We start from the raw sequence: 20,017 nt of genomic DNA, 5'->3' as shown, positions 1-20,017 counted from the left end.
CATAGTGTAAAAATTAAACCTGAGCTGAAGGATCCATTTTGATGGGATCCCTTGAAAGGAATTAAGTTTCTTCTTTTCAATATTTAATTGAATTGTACACACTATGCGAAATGCTGAAATCACATTGACCAATAATCCTTTATACTTTTCAATAGCTCTAAATGTGTTGGATGTTGGCTGTGCTTTCTCCTGGCCCACAGCCTAGTCTACTGGGAGTACACATCCAGTTCTCTCTGAAGTATTTTCAATTTTCTACTTTTTTGTTCACTTTTAAAGAGGTCTTTACAGCTGTGCAGGTTTCATTAACTCAATCATTCAAAGTCAGGTAGCACAGTTTGTTAGTGTACTGTAGATATACTATGCTGTATCCTCAGGCGGGAATCATCTGCTCCCATTGGCTGCGGGCGTCATGACGGGTGCGGGGGAGAATTAGGCAGAAAGGGCAGAAATCGGTTTCACGCCGGCTTCAAATCACAGCAGGATCATCCGATGGTGTCCGCCATGGCGGATCATGAGTCACACTGGAGGCCGACGTGAACCTCATTTGCATCCCACTAATTGGATGCAAAGTAAGGCCCGACCGGAATCGTCCCGATGCCCAATGTACCATTACACTGGTGGGAAAACACATCGGCCCAGAACACGTCTGGACAAGCATGACATGCCGAAGTCGGGACATACCTTTAGGGCCTGGGTCAGATCGTGGATATCTGAGGAGAAGAAGATGCTGGAGCCCTACAGCTACAGGACCCTGGAGGAACACATGCATCACATGCTGGGTGAATCCTCATGCACATGGTTCTGCCATGAAGTAGCCCTTGGAAAGTTGGAGGTCTCCACGCAGCAGCTTTGACTTCGTTGAGGTTTCAGACCTTCACGGACTTCACCATGGGCTGGCATGGATGATTGGCGAAGGATGGGGGTGGGAGGGAAGGTCTTGGTGTGAGTGAGAAAGGAAGGTGTACCCGGGGGTGGGGTGGGGTGGGCTGGGGGGTGAGGTTGGCAAGTGGGGGATGAAGGTTTCAGGAGGGGGGTAGAGGAATGATGTTAGGAGTGGGGGACAAAGGTGTCAGGGGATGAGATTGAGAGGTGGGGGGTTAAAGGTGTCAAGGGAGCATGTGGTTGGGAATGGGGCGACAAAGGTGTTGGGGCTGAGGTTGGGAGGGGAAAGGAAGGTGTCTGGGGGGAGGAGGGAATATGGTGGAAGAAAGTAACATGAGAGAATGCTGCAAGTGGGGAGGTAGGTGTAAGGGGGGGAGGGAGACATGGTCCACGTCCTCACCAATCAGTGCAATGGCACACTCCTTAAAGTGGGTGAGGGGCCTAACGTGGGCCACTCCACCCCCAGTGTGGGACTTCTCCCTGCTGCTGTGAGCTAGCTTCTCCTGCATGAAAACAGATAGAGTATGAGCAAGACGCATGCCACTGTGTAGAATGTTTATGTGGTGGGTGGACACATGGACAGGATGGGACACGAACTCCAGACGATATGAGCCTGATGAGGATATGAGGGTGTGTATGAGAGTTAGTGGTGTTGTCTTTTGAGGTGTGAGATCCCTGTGGGTGTGTGATGGTTTTAGGAGTGTGTGAGTTGAGAGTGATGAGATGGTTGACTTACCCTGGCAGAATAGCTGAGAGCATTCATCCTAGGACTCTGGGGCAGGCAGTCAGCAGCACCTAGAGGAGAGCGTGAGAGGACCACACTGGGTCAGGCAGTCAGCAGCACCTAGAGGATCTAGTCTATCTAGAGGATCTAGCATCTAGTCTATACTCAAGTAGGAGTAAGGGTAAAATAAAAGCAAGAGTCCATATTCTATTTAGTTAAGACATGTTTGGGGAGCTCAGTCCCATGATTTGTACATCCTGCGCTATGTGGGAAATCCTAGATGCTCCTGGTGGTTTGGATGACTATGTGTGCAGGAGGTGCCTCCAACTGGAGCAACTCGAGCTTCAGGTTTTGGAGCCTGAACGGCAGCTGGGAGCACTACGGTGCATTCACAAGGCTGAGAGGTTCGTGGATAGCACATTTCAGGATGTGGTCACCCCACAGGTTAAGGAAGTGCAAGCAGAGAGGGAATGGGTGACTGCCAGACAGAAGAAGGGGACCAGGCAGGTAGTGAGGGAATCCCCTGAGTGCATCTTGCTCGCAAACCATTCCTTGGCCTTGGAAATCTTTGAGAATGACGGTTCCTCTGTGGAGGCCAAGGAGAGCCAAGGCCATGGCACTGTGGGTGGTCCAGCTGCTCAGTGTGGGAGGAAGAAGTATGGAAGGGCAATAGTGGTAGAGGACTCGTTAGTGAGGGGAGTAGACAGGTGCTCTTGCGGCCACAGACACGACACTAGGATGGTATGTTGCCTCCCTGATGCCAGGGTCAAGGATGTCACGGAACGGCTGCAGGGCATTCTGAAGGGAAAGGGCGAACAGCCAGAGGTCATGGTCCATGTTGGGACCAAAGGTATAGGAAGAAAGAGAAATGAGGTCCTGCAAGCAGACTTTAGGGAACTGGGTAGGAAATTGAAAAGCAGGACTTCAAAGGTAGTAATCTCCAGGTTACTCCCAGTGCCATGCAGTAGTGAGTATAGGAACAGAAGGATAGAGCAGATGAATGCATGGCTGGAGAGATGGCGCTGGAGGGAGGGCTTTAGATTCCTGGGGCATTGGGACCATTTCTGGGGGAGGTGGGACCTGTACAAGTTAGACGGGTTACACCTGAACAGGAATGGGACCAACACCCTTGCGGGAAGGTTTGCTAATGCTGTTGGGCGGATTTAAATGAAATTGGCAGGGGGATGGGATCCTGAAAAGTAGTTTAGAGAGGAGAGAAGCTGAGATGGAATTAGAAGTTAAAAGTAGTAAGTGAGTCTGGAAGGCAGAAGAAACATAGGCTAGATAAGAAAGGAGTGAGTTTAGCAAGGCTAAATGGAATATATTTTAATGCAAGGAGCCTGAGGAATAAGACAGACGAGCTGAGGACACACATAGGCACGTGGGAGTATGACATCATAGCTATAACTGAGACTTGGCTAAAAGAAGGGCAGGATTGGCAGCTCAATATTCCTGGTTATAGGGTATTCAGATGAGATAGAGGGGGGAGGATAGATGAGGAGGAGGGGTTGCAATATTGATCAAGGAATCAATTATAGCAGTGAGGAGGGATGCTATCTTGGAAGGATCATCAAATGAAGCCATATGGGTAGAAGTAAAAAACACAAAAGGGGCAAACACACAGTTGGGTGTGTACTGTAGGCCCCCAAACAGTCAGGGAGAGATAGAGGATCAATATGTAATCAAATTTCAGAGAAGTGTAAGAATAATAAGGCAGTAATAGTAGGGGATTTTTAACTACCCAAATATTAACTGAGAGAGTTTTAGTGTGCAAGGTAGGGAGGGAGCAAATTCTTAAGGTGCATCCAGGAGAACATTTTTAGCCAGTACATAGAAAGCCCAACAAGGGAGGGGACAGTCCTGGACCTAATATTCGTAAATGAGCCCGAGTAAGCGTATCAGTAGGGGAGCATTTTGGAGATAGCGACCATAACTCAGTTAGATTTAGAATAATTGTGGAAAAGGATAAGGTTGGGCTGGGAATAAAAGTTCTAAACTGGGGAAAGGCTAATTTTACTAAGGTGAGATATGATTTGGCCCAAGTGGACTGGAAGCAGCTACTTGCAGATAAAACTGTGCTAGAGTAATGGGAGGCATTCAAGGAGGAAATAGCGAGAGTACAGGGCAAATATGTTCCCGTAAAGACAAAGTAAAAAGGGACATAAAGGTTAGGATTAAGAAAAAAAGGAGAAGTTTATGGCAGATACCGAGAGCTCAATACGTCAGAGTCCTAGAGGAGAATAAAAAGTGCAAGGGGGAACTTAAAAAGAAAATTAGGAAAGCTAAAAGAGTGCATGAGAAAGCATTGGTGGATAGAATAAAGGAAAACCTAAAGGGGTTTTAAAAATATATAAAGAGCAAGAGGATAACTAGGGAAAGAGCATGGCCAATTCAGGACCATAGTGGTAATCTGTGTGCAGACCTGGAAGACGTGGGTACAGTCCTTAATGGATACTTTGTGTCAGTCTTCACAATGGAAAAGGACAATGCAGATATAGACATCAGGGTGGAGGACTGTGAAATATTAGAGGAAATTAACATAGAGAGAGAGGAGGCACTAACAGGTTTAGAGGCCTTAAAAGTGGATAAATCCACAGGTCCGAATGAAATATATCTCAGGCTGTTCAGGGGCCCTGACAGTAATTTTCAAATCCTCTCTGGCCACAGGCAGGGCAAGTAGATAAGGTGGTTAAGAAGGCATATGGGATACTTGCCTTTATTAGCCGACATGTAGAATGCAAGAGCAGGGTTGTTATGCTGGAACTGTATAAAATGGTGGTTAGGCCACAATTGGATTTCTGCTTGCAATTCTGGTCACCACATTATAGGAAGGATGTGTTTGCACTGGAGAGGGTGCAGAGGAGATTTACCAGGATGTTGCCTGGGCTGGTGGGTCTGAGCTAGGAGGAAAGATTGGATAGGCTTGGGTTCTTTCCATTGGAGCTACGAAGGTTGAGAGGGGACCTTATAGAGGTGTATAAGATTATGAGGGGCATAGATAGGGTGGATAGGAAGACACTTTTTCCATTAGTAGAGGGATCAATAATCAGGGGGCACAGATTTAAGGTAAGAGGTAGAAGGCTAAGAGGGGAGTTGAGGAGAATTTTTTTCATCCAGAGGATGGTGGGAGTCTGGAACTCACTGCCTGAAAGGTTGGTTGAGTCAGAAGCTCTCGTAACATTTAAGAAGTATTTAGATATTCACTTACGTTGCAATAGTCTCCAGGGCTATGGGCCACGTGCTGGAAAATGTGATTAGTGTCATTAGATCTTTGTTCAACGGCGCAGACACAATGGGCCGAATGGCCTCCTTCTGTGCTGTAAATGTCTTTGAATCATCCTCTTCCTGCACTTGATGGCTGACCTACTCTGTATTCCATTGGCGCAATCGCCTCCCAGGTCAGATTGGTGACTCTGGTGGATGTTCCATGGCCAGAGCGGGGTAGAGGACAGCTCGGCGGCCTTCCACTACCATTAGCGTTGTTTTCAGGGCCATCTGTTGCATGGAACAGCCTGCCCTGTAGACATGGGGCAGAATTTTCAGTTGGCGGGCAGATGTGGTTGGCAGGCGTGGGATCGGCCGGGAAACAGGCTGCTGGCCGCGATTGGACCCTGATGCGATTTCACGCTGGCAGGCCAATTAAGGCCCACCTAGCGTAAAACGCGGCTCCCCAGTGGTCGGGAAGGGCTGGTCAGGGGTGGGGGCCTGTCGGCTGCCGGGTCCAATGGCAACCTAGCAGCCGGTTTTAAAACAGCACATGCAGACTCTTGAAGGCTGCCATGGAAGAACATCTCTCGCTACCTAATATGATGGAGTCATGTGTGGCTGGAGACGCCAGGTGGGAGGGCAGGTCGGGTCGGCACTCGGCACCCTGCTTTTTGGATGAATGCCTTGCCATCCACCTGGAGGAGGTGGCTGCTCGGAGGGACACCCTTGTCCCCAGAGATGGGAGGAGGAGGCCGCCACACCGCATAAAGAGGGCATGGGAGGAGGTTGCGGCCATGACGTGGTGCGGCACACATGGGTGAAGTGCTGGAAGTGTTTCAATGACCCGCTGCGCTCAGGAAGGGTGAGTACTGTATTAGCATGGATCAGTGTGCAGAAGTGTTACGGTGCCGCCGTCTCCTCGTGGACCTCAGGGGTGCTAGAGTCTGAGTGTCAACTGTAAATGACGCTGGAGCTGGCCAAGGGGCTGAGCCCTGGCTGCTTGGACTGAGTGCCTTGCGGCTTAAGGGCTGCGACTTGGCTGTGCCCTTCGAGGTGTTCCTCAGCTGGGGTTGGCTAGGCTGCAATGACGCAGCAGGTAGAGACTAATCAATGATTCTCTGTCCTGTCAGGAGAAGATGAGCCATAACCAATCAAAGAGGTTACGTACAGGCAGAGGCTCGCCCAACCTGCTGCTGCTCATCAGATTCGAGCAGAACACACTAGAGCTAGAGAGTCGGCACGCTCCACGTGAAACCAGAAGTGGCGAGGCGGGGTTGCCAGATGGAGGTAAGAGTGCGGTGCACAGAGGTGAGAGTTTAGGATTGTGCAACCCTTCTGGTGTACTCCCTTCATTGATGGGAACCTCAAACCTGGAGTCCCCCTTGATCATTGAAAGACGATGGCACCATGATTCACATCTCCATTATCTCACCAGGGTGCCTGGCATGCACAATGACAGTGTGATGGCTTTAACTAATGACATGCCCTTTTTCTCCATTAGATTCACCAGCACACACTCGCCCTCTGGACCCCGAAAGGCCACCCCTGACCCCGGAGGACCATTGGGCTTCATTTGCACCTGCACCACACCCACTCTCTGAATCAGGGACCAGCGCAGATACCAGCACCTCATTAGGCGTTAGATCACCGGCTAGGATGTCGGTGCACATTGGTGAGAGCACCTCACACTTACTTGAGGTACAGGCAGAGGCAGGGAGTGCCCAGGGCGCCAACAGTCGGAGTACTGCTGGGGACCAGGATGATGCTGAGTTGAAGGTAGATGATGAGCCTCTGGAGTCGTCTATTAGGAGGCAGATGCTGGATATCCAGCAGGATGTGCGGGAGGATTTGGTAGAGATCCATGAGGGTTTGCGTGCCATGGTCTCTGTTGTGGAGGATTCCATGCGGAGCATGAGTACTGCGTTGACTGTCATGGCTGAGCGCACTGCCTCCTCCATTGAGTGGTGACTCATGGAGAGGCAGCTCCAGGAACAGAATCAGGGGTTCTTGGGATATCCGTCAGACCTGCAAGCTCTCACAAGCAATAACTTCAGGTGGTCAGTGCCAGTATAGGAGATGAATGAGGCACCCAGAATCCCAGCTAGGTATCCGTCCATCAATGGTGAGCAGGGAGGTCCAGAGCAACCTCACGTTGGCACACAAGCTGCTTGTCGTCTCTGCGGGCTCCTCTCAGGGTGCCCTGGATGACGACAGCAGCTCCTCTGCCACTCCACCAGTGACCATGGCATCTGATGAGGCTGCGATGACTGGGAAGATGCCAGCTGTGGCACTGGCCTCTCCCATTTGGGGCCAGCACAGGCTCCACTCGCGAGAGGACGAATGCCAAGATCATCAAGACCAACAAGACAGCAGAGTCAGCAGGCTGTCTCCAATGCTGGTGCCAGCGAGAATGGGCACCAAGACGTCACATTCGGAAGCGTAAGTTAAAGGCACCATGAGCACAAGAGGGACAGTTCACGGGTGATTTTCTGATCATTTAGTTTGGTTTATATGTCTGCTGTTGTGGACATCAACACCGGTAATGGTAATGTCGTTATGCGTTCAATGTGACAAGAACATTAAATTTGCTTTGGTTGGATGGCCTGAGTATGCTTCATTTTTTTTCTGGTGCAGGGCACGCCAATATGTAAGGCTGGACCCAAGTGGCTCGATACTTTATTGCACAGGCATTGAGTGGACTTTGGGTTCAAATGAAAGGGTCATTTCAGACACCCGGGATGGAGGTGGCAACCCTGGCATAAGGTGGAAGCAGATCTTTGGCAGCTTTGCTGAAGGAGATTTGGATCAAGGCATCCCTGGTGTCCCCGCCTCCCCAGAGGTTACTGAGGTCTGCCTCCATGCCCTCAGCATTCTCCTCACCATGCTTCTCTTCTGACTCACTACTGGATTCATCATCTGTGGCCTGAGCAGCTGCGTCAAGATCCTCTTCCTTCATTGGGTCTCCCCTTTCCAGCGCCAGATTATGGAGAGTGCAGCATGCAACACCTCTCGGGGGTGGGGGGGGAGGGGGTATTGTAGTGCACCCCTTGAACAATCCAGGCATCAGAAGCGCATCTTCAGAAGACCTATGGTCCTCTCTACCACTGCCCTTGTGGAGGCATGGCTCCTATTGTAACGCTGCTCTGCCTCTGTTCTTGGGTGACGGAGAGATGTCATAAGTCCCCTTTTCAATGGATAGCCCTTGTCACCCAGCAGCCACCCATCCAGTCGGGCTGGAGCACTGAAGACACTTGGAACCTTGGAGTGTCTCAAGATCTAAGTGTCATGGGAGCTGCCTGGGTACCTTGCACAGACTTGCAGAATATGCATCCTGTGGTCACACACTATCTGCACGTTTATGGAGTGGAAGCCCTTCCTGTTGATGAAGGCACCCGGCTGCCCGTTGGTGCCTTGATGGCCACGTGTGCAGTCAATGGCATCCTGGACACAGGGGGAGCCCAGCAATTGCTGCAAAGCATCTGGCTCGCTCAGCCTGACAGGCCTCGTCCATACGATAAAGAATAACTGTCAGTACTTGCCTGAACAGAGCTTCTGTCACCAGCTTGACACAACGCTGGACAGCTGATTGGGAGACTTAACACGGATCCCCCATTGAGCCCTGGAAAGAGCCAGAAGCAGAGAAGTTGAGGGCCACTGTGACCTTCAGAGCCTCTGGCATGGAACTGACCTCAGGCCCAATCATCTGGCAAATGGAGGTCACTGTCTCCCTTGAGATGCGGAGCCTCCTTCAGCCTATATTGAGGTAGCTGCATCACCGCCTGTAAACCCTGGCAGCAGGATAGTGGTGTCTTCTGCGGCCCCTTCCGCCTTGGACTACCTGCTGGCCCAGCGCCCCTTATGCCTGCGCCTCTCCTCCCACAGGTCCCTTCCCTGGAAGCTGCATTGGGACACCTGGGCTCCTCTCCCTTCTGACCCTTTCTTCTTCCTCAGAGGAGGCGCCATCAGTGGAGACCACAATCCCCATTACCAGGGTAACAGAAGGCTGTCTAATACCTGGAAGGGTCGACACGATCTGAGTCCTCCGGGGTCCTTGGAGATACCCAGAAGTCCTGACATGAAGGCTAGAAATGCTAAGGATGAAGCCCCGAACAGAGATGAAGCTGCCGAGTACCAATAAGCAACCAGCAGCAAACTATCTCCAAAATTCCTCACTACTCACACTGGCAATGCTGCTGACCCTTTTTATCCCACCCTTGGATGAAGTTTAGCAAATTGTCGGCTGCCCACCTGCCCATTTTGCCTGTGCGATGAGTGTGAAATCGCACAGGCAACGTAAAATCTAGCTTAATTGCCTTTTTAATGGTCTTAACTGGCCTCGTAATTGATGGCGGGCGCAGCTCTGACTCCCACGCACGCCTGCTGACTGAAAAACCGCATGAGTGCGCAATGACATTTGGACACTAGCCCAAAGTCATCACACGCTATTTTGCACTCGAGCGGGTTGGGTGCGCGCCCACCCGCTCAGTGAAAAACTCTGCCTATGAAGTAGGCTGCACCCTGTTGCATTTTAAATCTGTGCCCAGAGCAAAGAAGCACTGAGTTCAAAGCGCGGCTGGCCAATCTGAGACCGCCCACCAGCGATCTGGCATCTTCTTGTGAATGCATTATTAATGAGGTGGGGCGCAGCAGGAAGGGGATGGTATGGCGTGAAAACCGCCATTACGGTCAGTAGGTAAAATGTCTTTTTTCACGCCCGCTACCGCAAATCTGGGACTATTCCACCCTCAGCCTCAGTTTAGGCATCAGTGAGTAGATCATAAACCTCTTGTTATATGATTTGGCAGAATCTAAGGGGAAGAGAAAAATAATACATGGAATGTGGTTTTGTAATTAAAGTTATTTAATAATATGATTCCTATATAATTTCTTTATGCAGCTGATAGAATTCTTTTATTTGAGGTTGATTAATTGTCATTAATATCTGAGCAAGGAGGAACAAAAGGATTTTGAGGTAAGAAACTAGGAGCAGAGTAGCAATCCAACTCTGATCATGGAAGTTCAGGCCTAAGAATGTAAAAATTAGGAGAACCCCTCAATCTTGCTTTGCCATTAATAAGATCATGGTTGATCAGATTGTGGCCTTAACCCCGCTTTCCTGCCTGCCTCCTTAACCGTTTGTCAATCAAAAATCTGTCTAACTCAGCCTCGAATATATTCAATGACCCAGCCTCCACTGCTTTCTGGGGAACAAAGTTCAAAACACTAACGACCATCTGGGAGAAGAAATTCCTCCTCATCTCCATCTTAAATGGGAGATTCCTTATTTTGAAACTGTGTCCCCAGAATTAATTTTGATTTCTCTAAGTTTTTAAAATATCAAATTGTGGCTTCTAAATCTTCAATTCAAAATTAACCCAACAAACTTTAGAAAATAAAATTTCAAAAATTTCACAACAGCCCAACTGAACAGCCTATTTAAATGTACCAAGCAACAATTAACTGCTGCACAGAACTCAGCAGAGCATATTCTTCAAGGGGCTTGGTTTGTCTTGAGGTAATTTGTGGCGAATGGTTTAATGTGTGTATTGCATGGCCTCAGTGCATTTGACTTCCTTTGCTGGCTGACTGCCAAAGATCAAATTTATGTTGGCTTCACTTTCTTCTGCTTTGTCTTGATATTTTCTGTAATTACAAAGCTGAAAAGATAATTTTTTTTGTTAAGAGCCTCCATCTCTCTGAGGAAGCAGCAGGCCAATCCATATCCAACAACCTGCTCTGAAAACTCTGCTCACATTTTGACAGTTGTGACAAAATGCACCACGGCAGCCGAGACAATCCACAACATTCTAAAACAGTTAACAACTTTTTAAATCAAACAACCCACAACATTCTAAAAAAGAACCCAATCTGCCCTATCTCCCAATGTTAACAAAATCCTTTAAAAATTCCAGGGATCGGATCCAAATCTGGGTTTTTTTTTAAGAATGTTGTGGGTTGTTTGATTTAGAAAGTTGTTAATTGTTTTAGAACATTCTCCAAAAAAAGACTCTACTTGGCCAGACCCACAAGTAAACACTTTCCAGGCAACACTCCCTTATAGATGTTTAACTATAGAAATCCAGTAATATTACCCAAGGCAAACTGCTGTGGCATTAATAAAAACATACCACGTGACCTGTAACTCTCTGCCAGCCTGCTGTGGAAACCCAAATTTAAGAATAAAACTGCTTTTTGCTCCAGCCACCGCAGCTCAAAACAGCTCTATCCTAAGCTCTCCATGATAACTCCAAAATACTTTTTTTCCCTTTTCATCTCAGATTCCATTGTTCTCCCACCTCGTTGAAACTCAAATTATTCCAAATATAAGATATTTCATGTTTCTATCTTGTCTTTGCTTTTGGGCCAGTAAAATATAATATCCCCACTTCTATTTACCTATGGAACTCCTGCAAGATGCAGACATGCTCCTTGTTACCTCTGATTTTCCTTTGATATTCAAACAAACTGTCAACTTATATGAAAATGCAAATGTTAGATCCAGCCTATTTACTTGTACCTCAAACCTAACACCTTTATGCTTTTCATATTGAGCAGACAAACTTCTCCTCAACCATTATGTCCTCACAGCTCTATAGATTTTAGAAAGTGTAGGAGGAGTTAACTTGTACTCTCAGTGGAGCAGTATCCTGTGTCTGCTCAGTATCTCCACTGGTTTAGACTGGGAACACACCATGTAAGCAATCATAATCACGATGGACCAGAAGTTTAATCCCTGAAGGACACATTAACTGTAGCAAAATGTCCAAATAGATTCAGTAGATAATACACTCACTGTCGCAATTGCTGCCTTTATTTGGTCACAATTCATCGTGCCAGATAATTCGCAAAACTATGTTTAGATAATTTTGTGAAGCATGTATGGCCTCATGCAAACCCCCATTACACTTTTCTGTATTATACATGGTGAAATCTGTAAAATAAATTAGCTTGGAGATGGAGTAGATTTTTAAAGACTAAATTTTACCCAGTGGTAACATGCTGTCTTCTGAGTCAGAAGGTTGTGAATTTATTTCCTGCTGCAGGGACACAGCAGGAGAAGGTGGCATAGTGGTAATGTTGCTGGACTAGTAATCCAGAGACCCAGGCTAATACTCCAGAAACACAAATCCCACCATGGCAGCTGGTGGAATTTGAATTCAGGTTAATAAATCTGGAATATAAAGCTAGTGTCACTAATGGTGACCATGAAACTATAAGCGATTGTTGTAAAAACCCATCTGGTTCACTAATATCCTTTAGGGAAGGAAATCTGCCATCATTACCTTGTCTGGTCTACCTGACTCTTAACTGCTCTCTGAAATAAACTAGAAAAGTCAGTTTAAAGGCAGTTAGGGATGGGCAACATCACCCACATCCCATGAAAGAATAAAGAAAAAACAATCTAGGCTGACACTTTAGTGCAATTCTGAGAGAGTGCTGTAAGTGCCATCTTTCAGATAGGACATTAAATCAAAGCTCTTTCAGGTGGATGTTAAAGAGCCCGTGACACATTTTGAAGAAAAGCAGAAGCGTTCTCACAAGAATAGGAGTAAGCCATTCAGCCCCTTAAGCCTGCTTTACCTTCCAAAAAACATGCTCTTAATTTCACTCTAAATAGGAAACAGCAGAAACCTGTACATTTAAAGGTATACAGACTTTGTTGTGTAATGGACTCTTACAATTGGACTGGTACAATTATTTTTGAGATCTTGAATTTAATGAGCTCTGAATAAATTTTCCTAGACCCATTGCTCAGCTCCTCATCATTTATCATTGATGGAGCATGGTAAACTGATGTGCTGAAACAGCTACCAGCTAGTTTAGATGTATGGGGTGATTCTGAGGCCCGATCACAGTAGCGATGTCACTGCTGCTCCTCATGAGCAATGTGAAAAATGAGGGCATTGAGCTGTCCTTCCCATAGTTCTCAAGATCAGGTTATTTAATGATTAGTAAGTGTTCCCCAAACACATTACTTGAGGTGTCGGGAGTGTGCTGAAGTGTGCAGGTGGGGCTTTGTAAGGAAAAACAACTTTTTCTGGCTTCTGGAAAGGTCAGACAGAACTTGTTAAATATTTAAAATTAAAACAGAAATTTCTGGAAAAAACTCAGCATGCTAAGCAGCATCTGGGTAGAGACAGAAACAGAGTTAACGTTTCAAGTTTGTGACCTTTCATCAGAACTGGGAAAAGTTAGAGACTGAAATTTTTTTCCAGCATTTTCTGTTTTTATTTTAGATTTCCAGCATCTGCAGTTTTCTGCTTTTTGACTTGTTAAATATTTGTCTGCCTTTATCAGGGAAAAGGACGTAGCAGGTAAAACGTATAAGAAGATAAATCTAGAATGGAAGAAAATTATATGGTAAGTATGCCAGCAATGGTTGGTGGCTGGTGAATCAATGATAAAATTTCTTTTAAAATTGTGCCCATTTTTTCAAATGATAAAGCCCTCTTGCTCCCACAAACATTGGTGCACAGGCCTTTCCTCCAAATTATGGAGAACTCACTCCCCCAGTTCATGGAGGCACCCCTTATTCAACTTTACCATAGGTACAAAATCCTTAAACCCACTCTTACTGCACAAAAGCAAAAGCACTTTTGCCCACTTAATTCCTCCTCCCACTTCAGGTTGGGACTCTTCCCCCATTTTCAGCTCCCACTGACACCTTTAAACATCCTTGCCACTTCCTGAAGTTTCCACTGGCATTCTCCTTCCTCATTATTTTCAGTGATTTTGTAAATAATTCCTACACACATGGCGCTTGATTACTGGATCAGCTAGTGTGGCTGAACTCAGGTGAGGCATCAGGTTGTTGAAAGTATAAGTGCAGTGTGTGGACATACCTGTGATGGCTGCATGAGGTTTGAGATCACCCTTCCCATAAGTTTGCCATACTTGGCAGGAGGTAGTGGCTAGTTAAACGTTGTATATAGTACTGCAGCTCTGAAGAACAGAAATGGATGAAGACTATGTACTTTAAGGAACTTGGAAAAGTAACTCTTTTCAAGAGAACCGTGCACTGAGTAAATACCCCTCTCAATCAGCCCCACATTTAGTACTCAGCCTTACCAAACCCTCACACAACAATACAGCTCTTTCATGCATCTCCTGCATATATATTGCAGCAGGGTCTTATTGGGCTTTAGTTTGAGCTTATAGCAGCCATCAATAACACCATCCACTCTGTACTTTGGGCAATTCAGCAATGGGCTAATGTGCTATGCTACTCAATGGGAAAAAGAGAAAAATGCTGGCCATGCAAACTGATCCATCAATCGCCTGATTAATATTTGTGTCTACAGCACACTAACTGATACTGTAATACTAGATAGACTAGGGGAAATTTTATCAGGCCTTTGGGGTGGGTTTGGAGGCAGGTGAATGAGAAGAATTGGAAGAAGTGCATCCTTCTGGTTCCCCACTGTGGTCCTGTCTCCTGCTTTTCCCAGTGCAGCTTCGATACAGTGATGTCCACCTGCCCGTCAGTACCAATTAAGATTATTAAATAGACAATTAACAGAAAATTTCCAACAGCAGTGGAATTTTGATAGTGCCACATTGTATCAGAATCTTGGCTACTCAGAGGAGGTGGCTACACAACAACAGGATGTCGGAGCAACATGAGAAAAAAATGCGATCTAATCATTTCATGGTGCAAATGGCAAGCCTGAGGGAATCGCAGGCAGAAGGTTCTCTCAGTCTTTTCAGGCAGCCATTTTGGCTCAGCAGCACACAAACCCTCCAGCCAATGTGAAGACTCTTGGCATGCTGATTGGCTCTCCCTCCTCCTCAATCTGCCTGCCGCCCCTAATTGGATGGTGAACCCCGAGGCGGCAATAGATAGTTAATTTAAAAAAAAAATTTACCTCACCATGGCTCCAGAGCTGCCCACGGTGGATACTGGGTGATTTTACATAGGGGCAATAAAGGGTCATGGGGATGAGTGGGGTGCCATGGGTTGGCATGAGTTGGTACTAAGTTGGCATAGAGGTGATAAAGGGCCATGGGGTTGGTAGAGTGTCATAGGTTGGCATGGAGGGTATGAGGGGCCATCAGGGTGGGCAGGTGGCATGAGGTCGCATGGATGGGGTATGGCAAATGTTTGGAGTGTGAGGAGTGAGGGCTGTTTTTTGTTTTATTGTAACTGGGACAAAGTCCCAGAGCACCAAGGTGGGCTTTCTAAACAGCTCACCTTGGCACCCGGCAAATCCTGTGGCTGCCTCCACACTCTTTCTGTGGGTGGCTGGCCAGACTACAGTTAGAACTCGCTCCCACAGAATAAAAATTCGAAGACTTGATGCATTTTCTCCCGAGTAGGATTTGTGGAGTTGGGTATTTTTCCAATTCTGCACTCCCAATTTGGGAGTGAAAATTTGGCTCTAGGTTTGGAATATGTGGTGTCAGTGGACAAGTAGCAGAATAGATAGCAAGCTGGCTACAAAATAGGGTAGGTGCTAAAGATAGTTACTCAGATTGGCAAAAGTTGGGAAGTGGTGTTCCACAAGAATCACTACTGGGACCACCATTACTAACCATTTATATAAATGATTTGGGCTTGGGAATTGGAAACACAATTTCAAAATCTGTAGATGACACCAAACTGGGGAGGGCAGTTAATACAAAGGAGGACTGCAGCAAAATATAGGAAGACGTTAATAAGCTTTTAAATGGGTATTAAATTGGTAAATTAAATTCAATATAGCTAAGCATGGGAGGTTTTGTGGCACAGTGGGTAGCATCCCTGCCTCTGAGCCAGAAATTCCGGAATTAAGCCCCACTCTAGAACTTGATGGCCTAGTTCATAACGTGTCGAAACAGGTTGAGAATCCACTTGTAAATCCTTCCGACACACACCAATAGCAGGCAGTAACAGTGGAAGAGATTCCTGGTCAGCAGACTTGGGAAAATACCCAACTCCACAAACCCTACTCGGGAGAAACTGTGCCAAGTCTTCGAATTTTCATTCTGTGGGAGCGAGTTCTAACTGTAGTCTGGCCCGCCACCCACAGAAAGAGTGATGGAAAGAAAATTGGAGCCTCTACCATCAATATTCATAGCTCGAGACTACAACATGCATATAAAAATATGTGCATGTCATCAAAGTAACTCGGACTCCTTTTTGGGGAGGGGAGGGTTGGCTGGACATTTAAGAGAAAGCTAGATAAACACAGGAGGGAGAAAAGAATAGAAGGATATTCTAATGGGGCTAGATGAAGAAGAGCGGGAGGAGACTTGTATGGAGTATAAACATTGTCATGCCAAATGGTCTGTTTCTGTACTGTAACTGTACTGTAATGGTCTATGGGCGGAATTTTTCTCTAGTTGGAAGGGCGTGTGCCTGACCCGAACGAGAGTAAAATAGTGCGTGATGAAGCCGGGCAAGCGTCCCAATGTCATTGCGCATTCTCACAATATTTCACTCGGCGGATGCATGCGGGAGGCAGCAGCGCAGCCGCCAACAATTAAGAGGCCTATTAAGGACCTTAATCAACTAATTAAATCTAATTTTTCGCTGCCCGTCCAAACGTTCGGTCGGCGGTCGGGCGAAAAGGCCAAGCGACCTTTGGATTTTTTATGAAACCTCATCCATGGGCGGGATCAGGTTTCCAACAGGAATTAAAAATAAAATTAAAATGCTGAAATCTCATTTGTAACATGTCCCTGCTCATGTGATAGAGTCACATGGGGGGACTTTTTTTACATTTTCAAATTCTTTATTTATGTTTTTAAAAATCTTCAGCTCCCTGAGGCAGCTCTGTGCCTTCAGGGAGTTATCAGTGTGTGCACATGCATGCATGCGCAAACGTCCACGCTCGCCTTCCTTCCACCCCCACCCCGGCAGCGCTCAATGTTGCAGCGCACAATTCACGCTGACTGGCCGTTAATTGGCCAGCCAGCGTGAAATCGCGGTCGGGGCCCGATCACAGATGGCAGACGGTTTCGTGACCACTCCTGTGCCCACCCGCCGTGCCTGCCCGACAAGGTAAAAATCCTGCTCTATGTAACAGTATGTTACATTTTCTGCCTGTCGGGCGGGTACAGGCGGGCGTGGACCCTATTGGTGCCCCCGATCGGGTCTGCACCGCCATTTTACGTGGGTGGGCCAAATAAGGCCCACCAAGCGTGATGCACACCCGGAAGCGCTCTGCGCTCCCTGTGCTGGTGGGGTGGGGGTTGCCTGAGTCGGGAGTATGCTCTTTCGCGCACGCCCGACATCACCACACGTCATTTTACGCCTCGGCGAGCAAGCCCCGCCCCCATTCGCCAAGCCAAAGATTCAGCCCTCAGATGCTGCCTGGCATAAGGAAATACAGATATGAAGACAGGTTTAATTGGGGATTATTTTTATTGGAACAGAGGAAGGTAAAGGGTATTTGGGAAAAATGTTTAAGTTTATGAATGAATGCAAAGAGTAGATAGAAACAGTTGTTTCCAGTGATTGAGAGTCTAGAACAATAGGACATAGTTTTAAGGTTAAACGTAAGAGATTTAGGACAGAGAGTAAGAAAAATGTTTTTATACAGAGAGTTGTGAAGCTGAGGAATGCGTTATCACAATACCACATTCAATTATTGAAGAAATGGAGTTAAAAGGATATGTGAACATGGTGAGCACATGGGATTAGGAGGCTGGAAGATGAAACAGCAAGATGGACTGAGTACTTCCATATTGCAATTTCTAGATAATTCTAGGATGAATTAAATCAGATATTTAAAAATCTGCAGATGACAGTAAATCTTTCTTATATTTGGAGAGAAATCTATCATGTAATAAATTAAAGCGAACTAGGAACTAAGCCTTCATAGATCGCAGCAACATCACAGTTGTGTCTCTGCTAGCAGGAAGGCCATCTAGTTCATTAGAATGGTTTTTTCTTGTCTTTGAGCTTTATATAGATAGTCGTTTGATAGTACAGAACTTGAGTGTTGCTAAAAAAAGAGACATGTCTAAGCTTTTTGTATGGATAATTGGAATCACTTTTAGTGCACTTGCACATCAATTTTAGTATCACTGTGAAATGGTGTCCACAGTGCTGTAGTACTGAAATTGATGAATTAATAGAGATTGAGATTACTGAATTTCACTAGAGCTATTCATGTGCAACCTATAGGTGCTGGACTGCAGTGTGAACATGTTTTATGAGGACAGAGCTGCAACTTTGCCAGCAAGGTAGATAATTTTGGAAATTCAATGAAAAGTCATGAAAAAGAGGTCTCACTGTCCCAGCAGAAGCCTCAATGAACAGGGAAACAATTTGGAGTAACTGTGTTTGAGGGATGCTGCCTCAACTCAGCCCACACTCACACCAAGTGAGACACTGCTCAGAATCTCAAATCTAAAGGAGCAATCACTCTCGAGACACTGAGTGCAGTGTAAATGCATCCTTAAATAAATGTAAGTTCTAGGAAAGGGCTAGAGTATAACCTAAATTTTAAAAAATTCATTTAAAAAGTCAAATAAACACTTGCCGGCATCAAACAGGCAGGGAAAAGCCTCAAGAAAGCTGCATAATTGTAATAACATTGAGTTAACTCAGTGTCGCAGAGGTATGTGCTCTACTGAGCTCCCTTTCACATGTTTGCAAAATTTTCTCCAACCAAGTCATCATAAGAAATATGTCAATAATGCTGAGGTAAATTAAGTGAGTTCAATCAAAGTTACCATAGTTCTGTAAGATATAAAATTTATTATATTATGTAAAACAATTCCCTTTCAAATCACGGTTGTGAATCTGGGAGGTGGGGGGGTGGTTTGTTGTGATTCTTCTGCAATTGGTGATGCCAGAGGACTGGAGAATTGCATATGTTGTACCCTTGTTCAGAAAAGGATATGAAGATAAATTTAGCAACCACAGGCCAATCAATTTAACCTCAATGGTGGGAAAGCTTATAGAAATGTTAATGCGGGACAAAGTTAACAATCAATTGGACAAGTGTAGATCAATTAGGGAAAGCCAGGATGGATTTGTTAAAGACATATCATGTTTAACCAGTTTGATAGAGTTTTTTGATGAGGCAGCAGAGAAGGTTGATGGGAGAATGAGTTGATGTGGTCCAAATGGACCCCCAAAAGATATTTGATGAAGTGCCACATAATAGGCTTTCCAGCAAAGTTGGGACTCATGGAATAAAAGGGACAGTTGCAGATTAGATACAAAGTTGATACACAGGTTGAGAAAGTGGTTAAAAGAGCTTGTGAGATTCTGAGTTTTATAAGTAAGAAATAGAGTACAAAAGCAAATAAGTTATGGTGAACCTTTACGAAGTACTGGTTCGACCTCAGCTAGATTACTCGGCGGAATCTTCCTGGCCTTATGGAGGCAGGTTCAGAGATGGGACCAGAAGCAAACTGCAAAAGTCACATGTTGGCTCCAAGATATGTACCCACCTCTGAACTATCTTGCAGAGGGTGGGATACAAATGGCAGCAGCTACTCATGCAGCAGGTAAGCAATTTGGTTCAATTTGCTTAGGTCCAAGTTCCTAAGGCTGCTGGGATTCTTCTGGCTTTCGACCACCACCCCGCCCACTGAGTCGGAGGTTGCCAGCAACTGGGTTTGGGTATTGACCTCCTGGCTACAGGCCAAAGAGCCATCAGCCCCTCATCTCACTGGTCCTGTTATGAAGCTGCACAATTGCAAAGAACGGAGTCTGAGCCATGACCATTCCTGTAAAGGGGCTTGCCCTCAGGCAAGGTTCCAAGCTCACCTCCATTTTGGTCACTTACCTGCCTCAGCAGTGCCCAACCCTCCTGGTTGGGCTGCCGTTGGTCAAATGCTGCGGGCCCTGTGACTGGGCCTCCGGTCTCGGGAACCTGCCCGTTGTCCTTAATTGGACAGCAACCATGGAGGTGACCGGTAAATTGGCCGCCTCCCACAAGATTTCCCCCGTCGTAATGTCAGGATGCAGAAATTGCCCCAATGCCTGAAATGTTTCAAAGTGCAGAAAATTCTGTCCACTGTTAGCATTATTCATAATATGATTAATAAATAAGAAGTATTTAAAGGCTTACATTGGGAGTGATTTTCCTTTGAAAAGTAAATGGGGAGGTGGTGTTGAAGCGAGCACAGTAACCATCTGGAAAAATTGGCTCATTTTTCGTGATCTTAGGCAGAAATTTGAGTTGAGCAGGCAGTCACGTGCCCGACCCGCTTGAGCATAAAATGACGGATGATATTTCAGTTGGCGGGCATGCGCAGGAGTCA

General features: G+C 46.2%; 1 protein-coding gene across 3 annotated transcripts in view; it reads left to right on the top strand.

The window, feature by feature from the left end:
• LOC144695004 (myopalladin-like) overlaps positions 1 to 20,017 on the top strand; it is a 383,661-nt gene that overhangs the window by 254,162 nt on the left and 109,482 nt on the right. For 2 of the 3 annotated variants that reach the window (XM_078565849.1, XM_078565851.1), the window contains exon 11: positions 13,112 to 13,174. The exons of the other annotated variant lie outside the window; for it this stretch is intronic. In XM_078565849.1, the coding sequence (XP_078421975.1) occupies positions 13,112 to 13,174 (63 nt within the window). The remainder of the gene's footprint in view (positions 1 to 13,111; positions 13,175 to 20,017) is intronic. 3 annotated transcript variants of the gene reach the window in all.

Source organism: Cetorhinus maximus, chromosome 20 (genome assembly GCF_964194155.1).
Source record: "Cetorhinus maximus chromosome 20, sCetMax3.hap1.1, whole genome shotgun sequence".
Taxonomy (NCBI): Eukaryota; Metazoa; Chordata; class Chondrichthyes; order Lamniformes; family Cetorhinidae; genus Cetorhinus; species Cetorhinus maximus.
The sequence above is the reverse complement of the archived record's forward strand: the minus strand, read 5'-3'. Positions and strand labels throughout refer to the sequence as shown.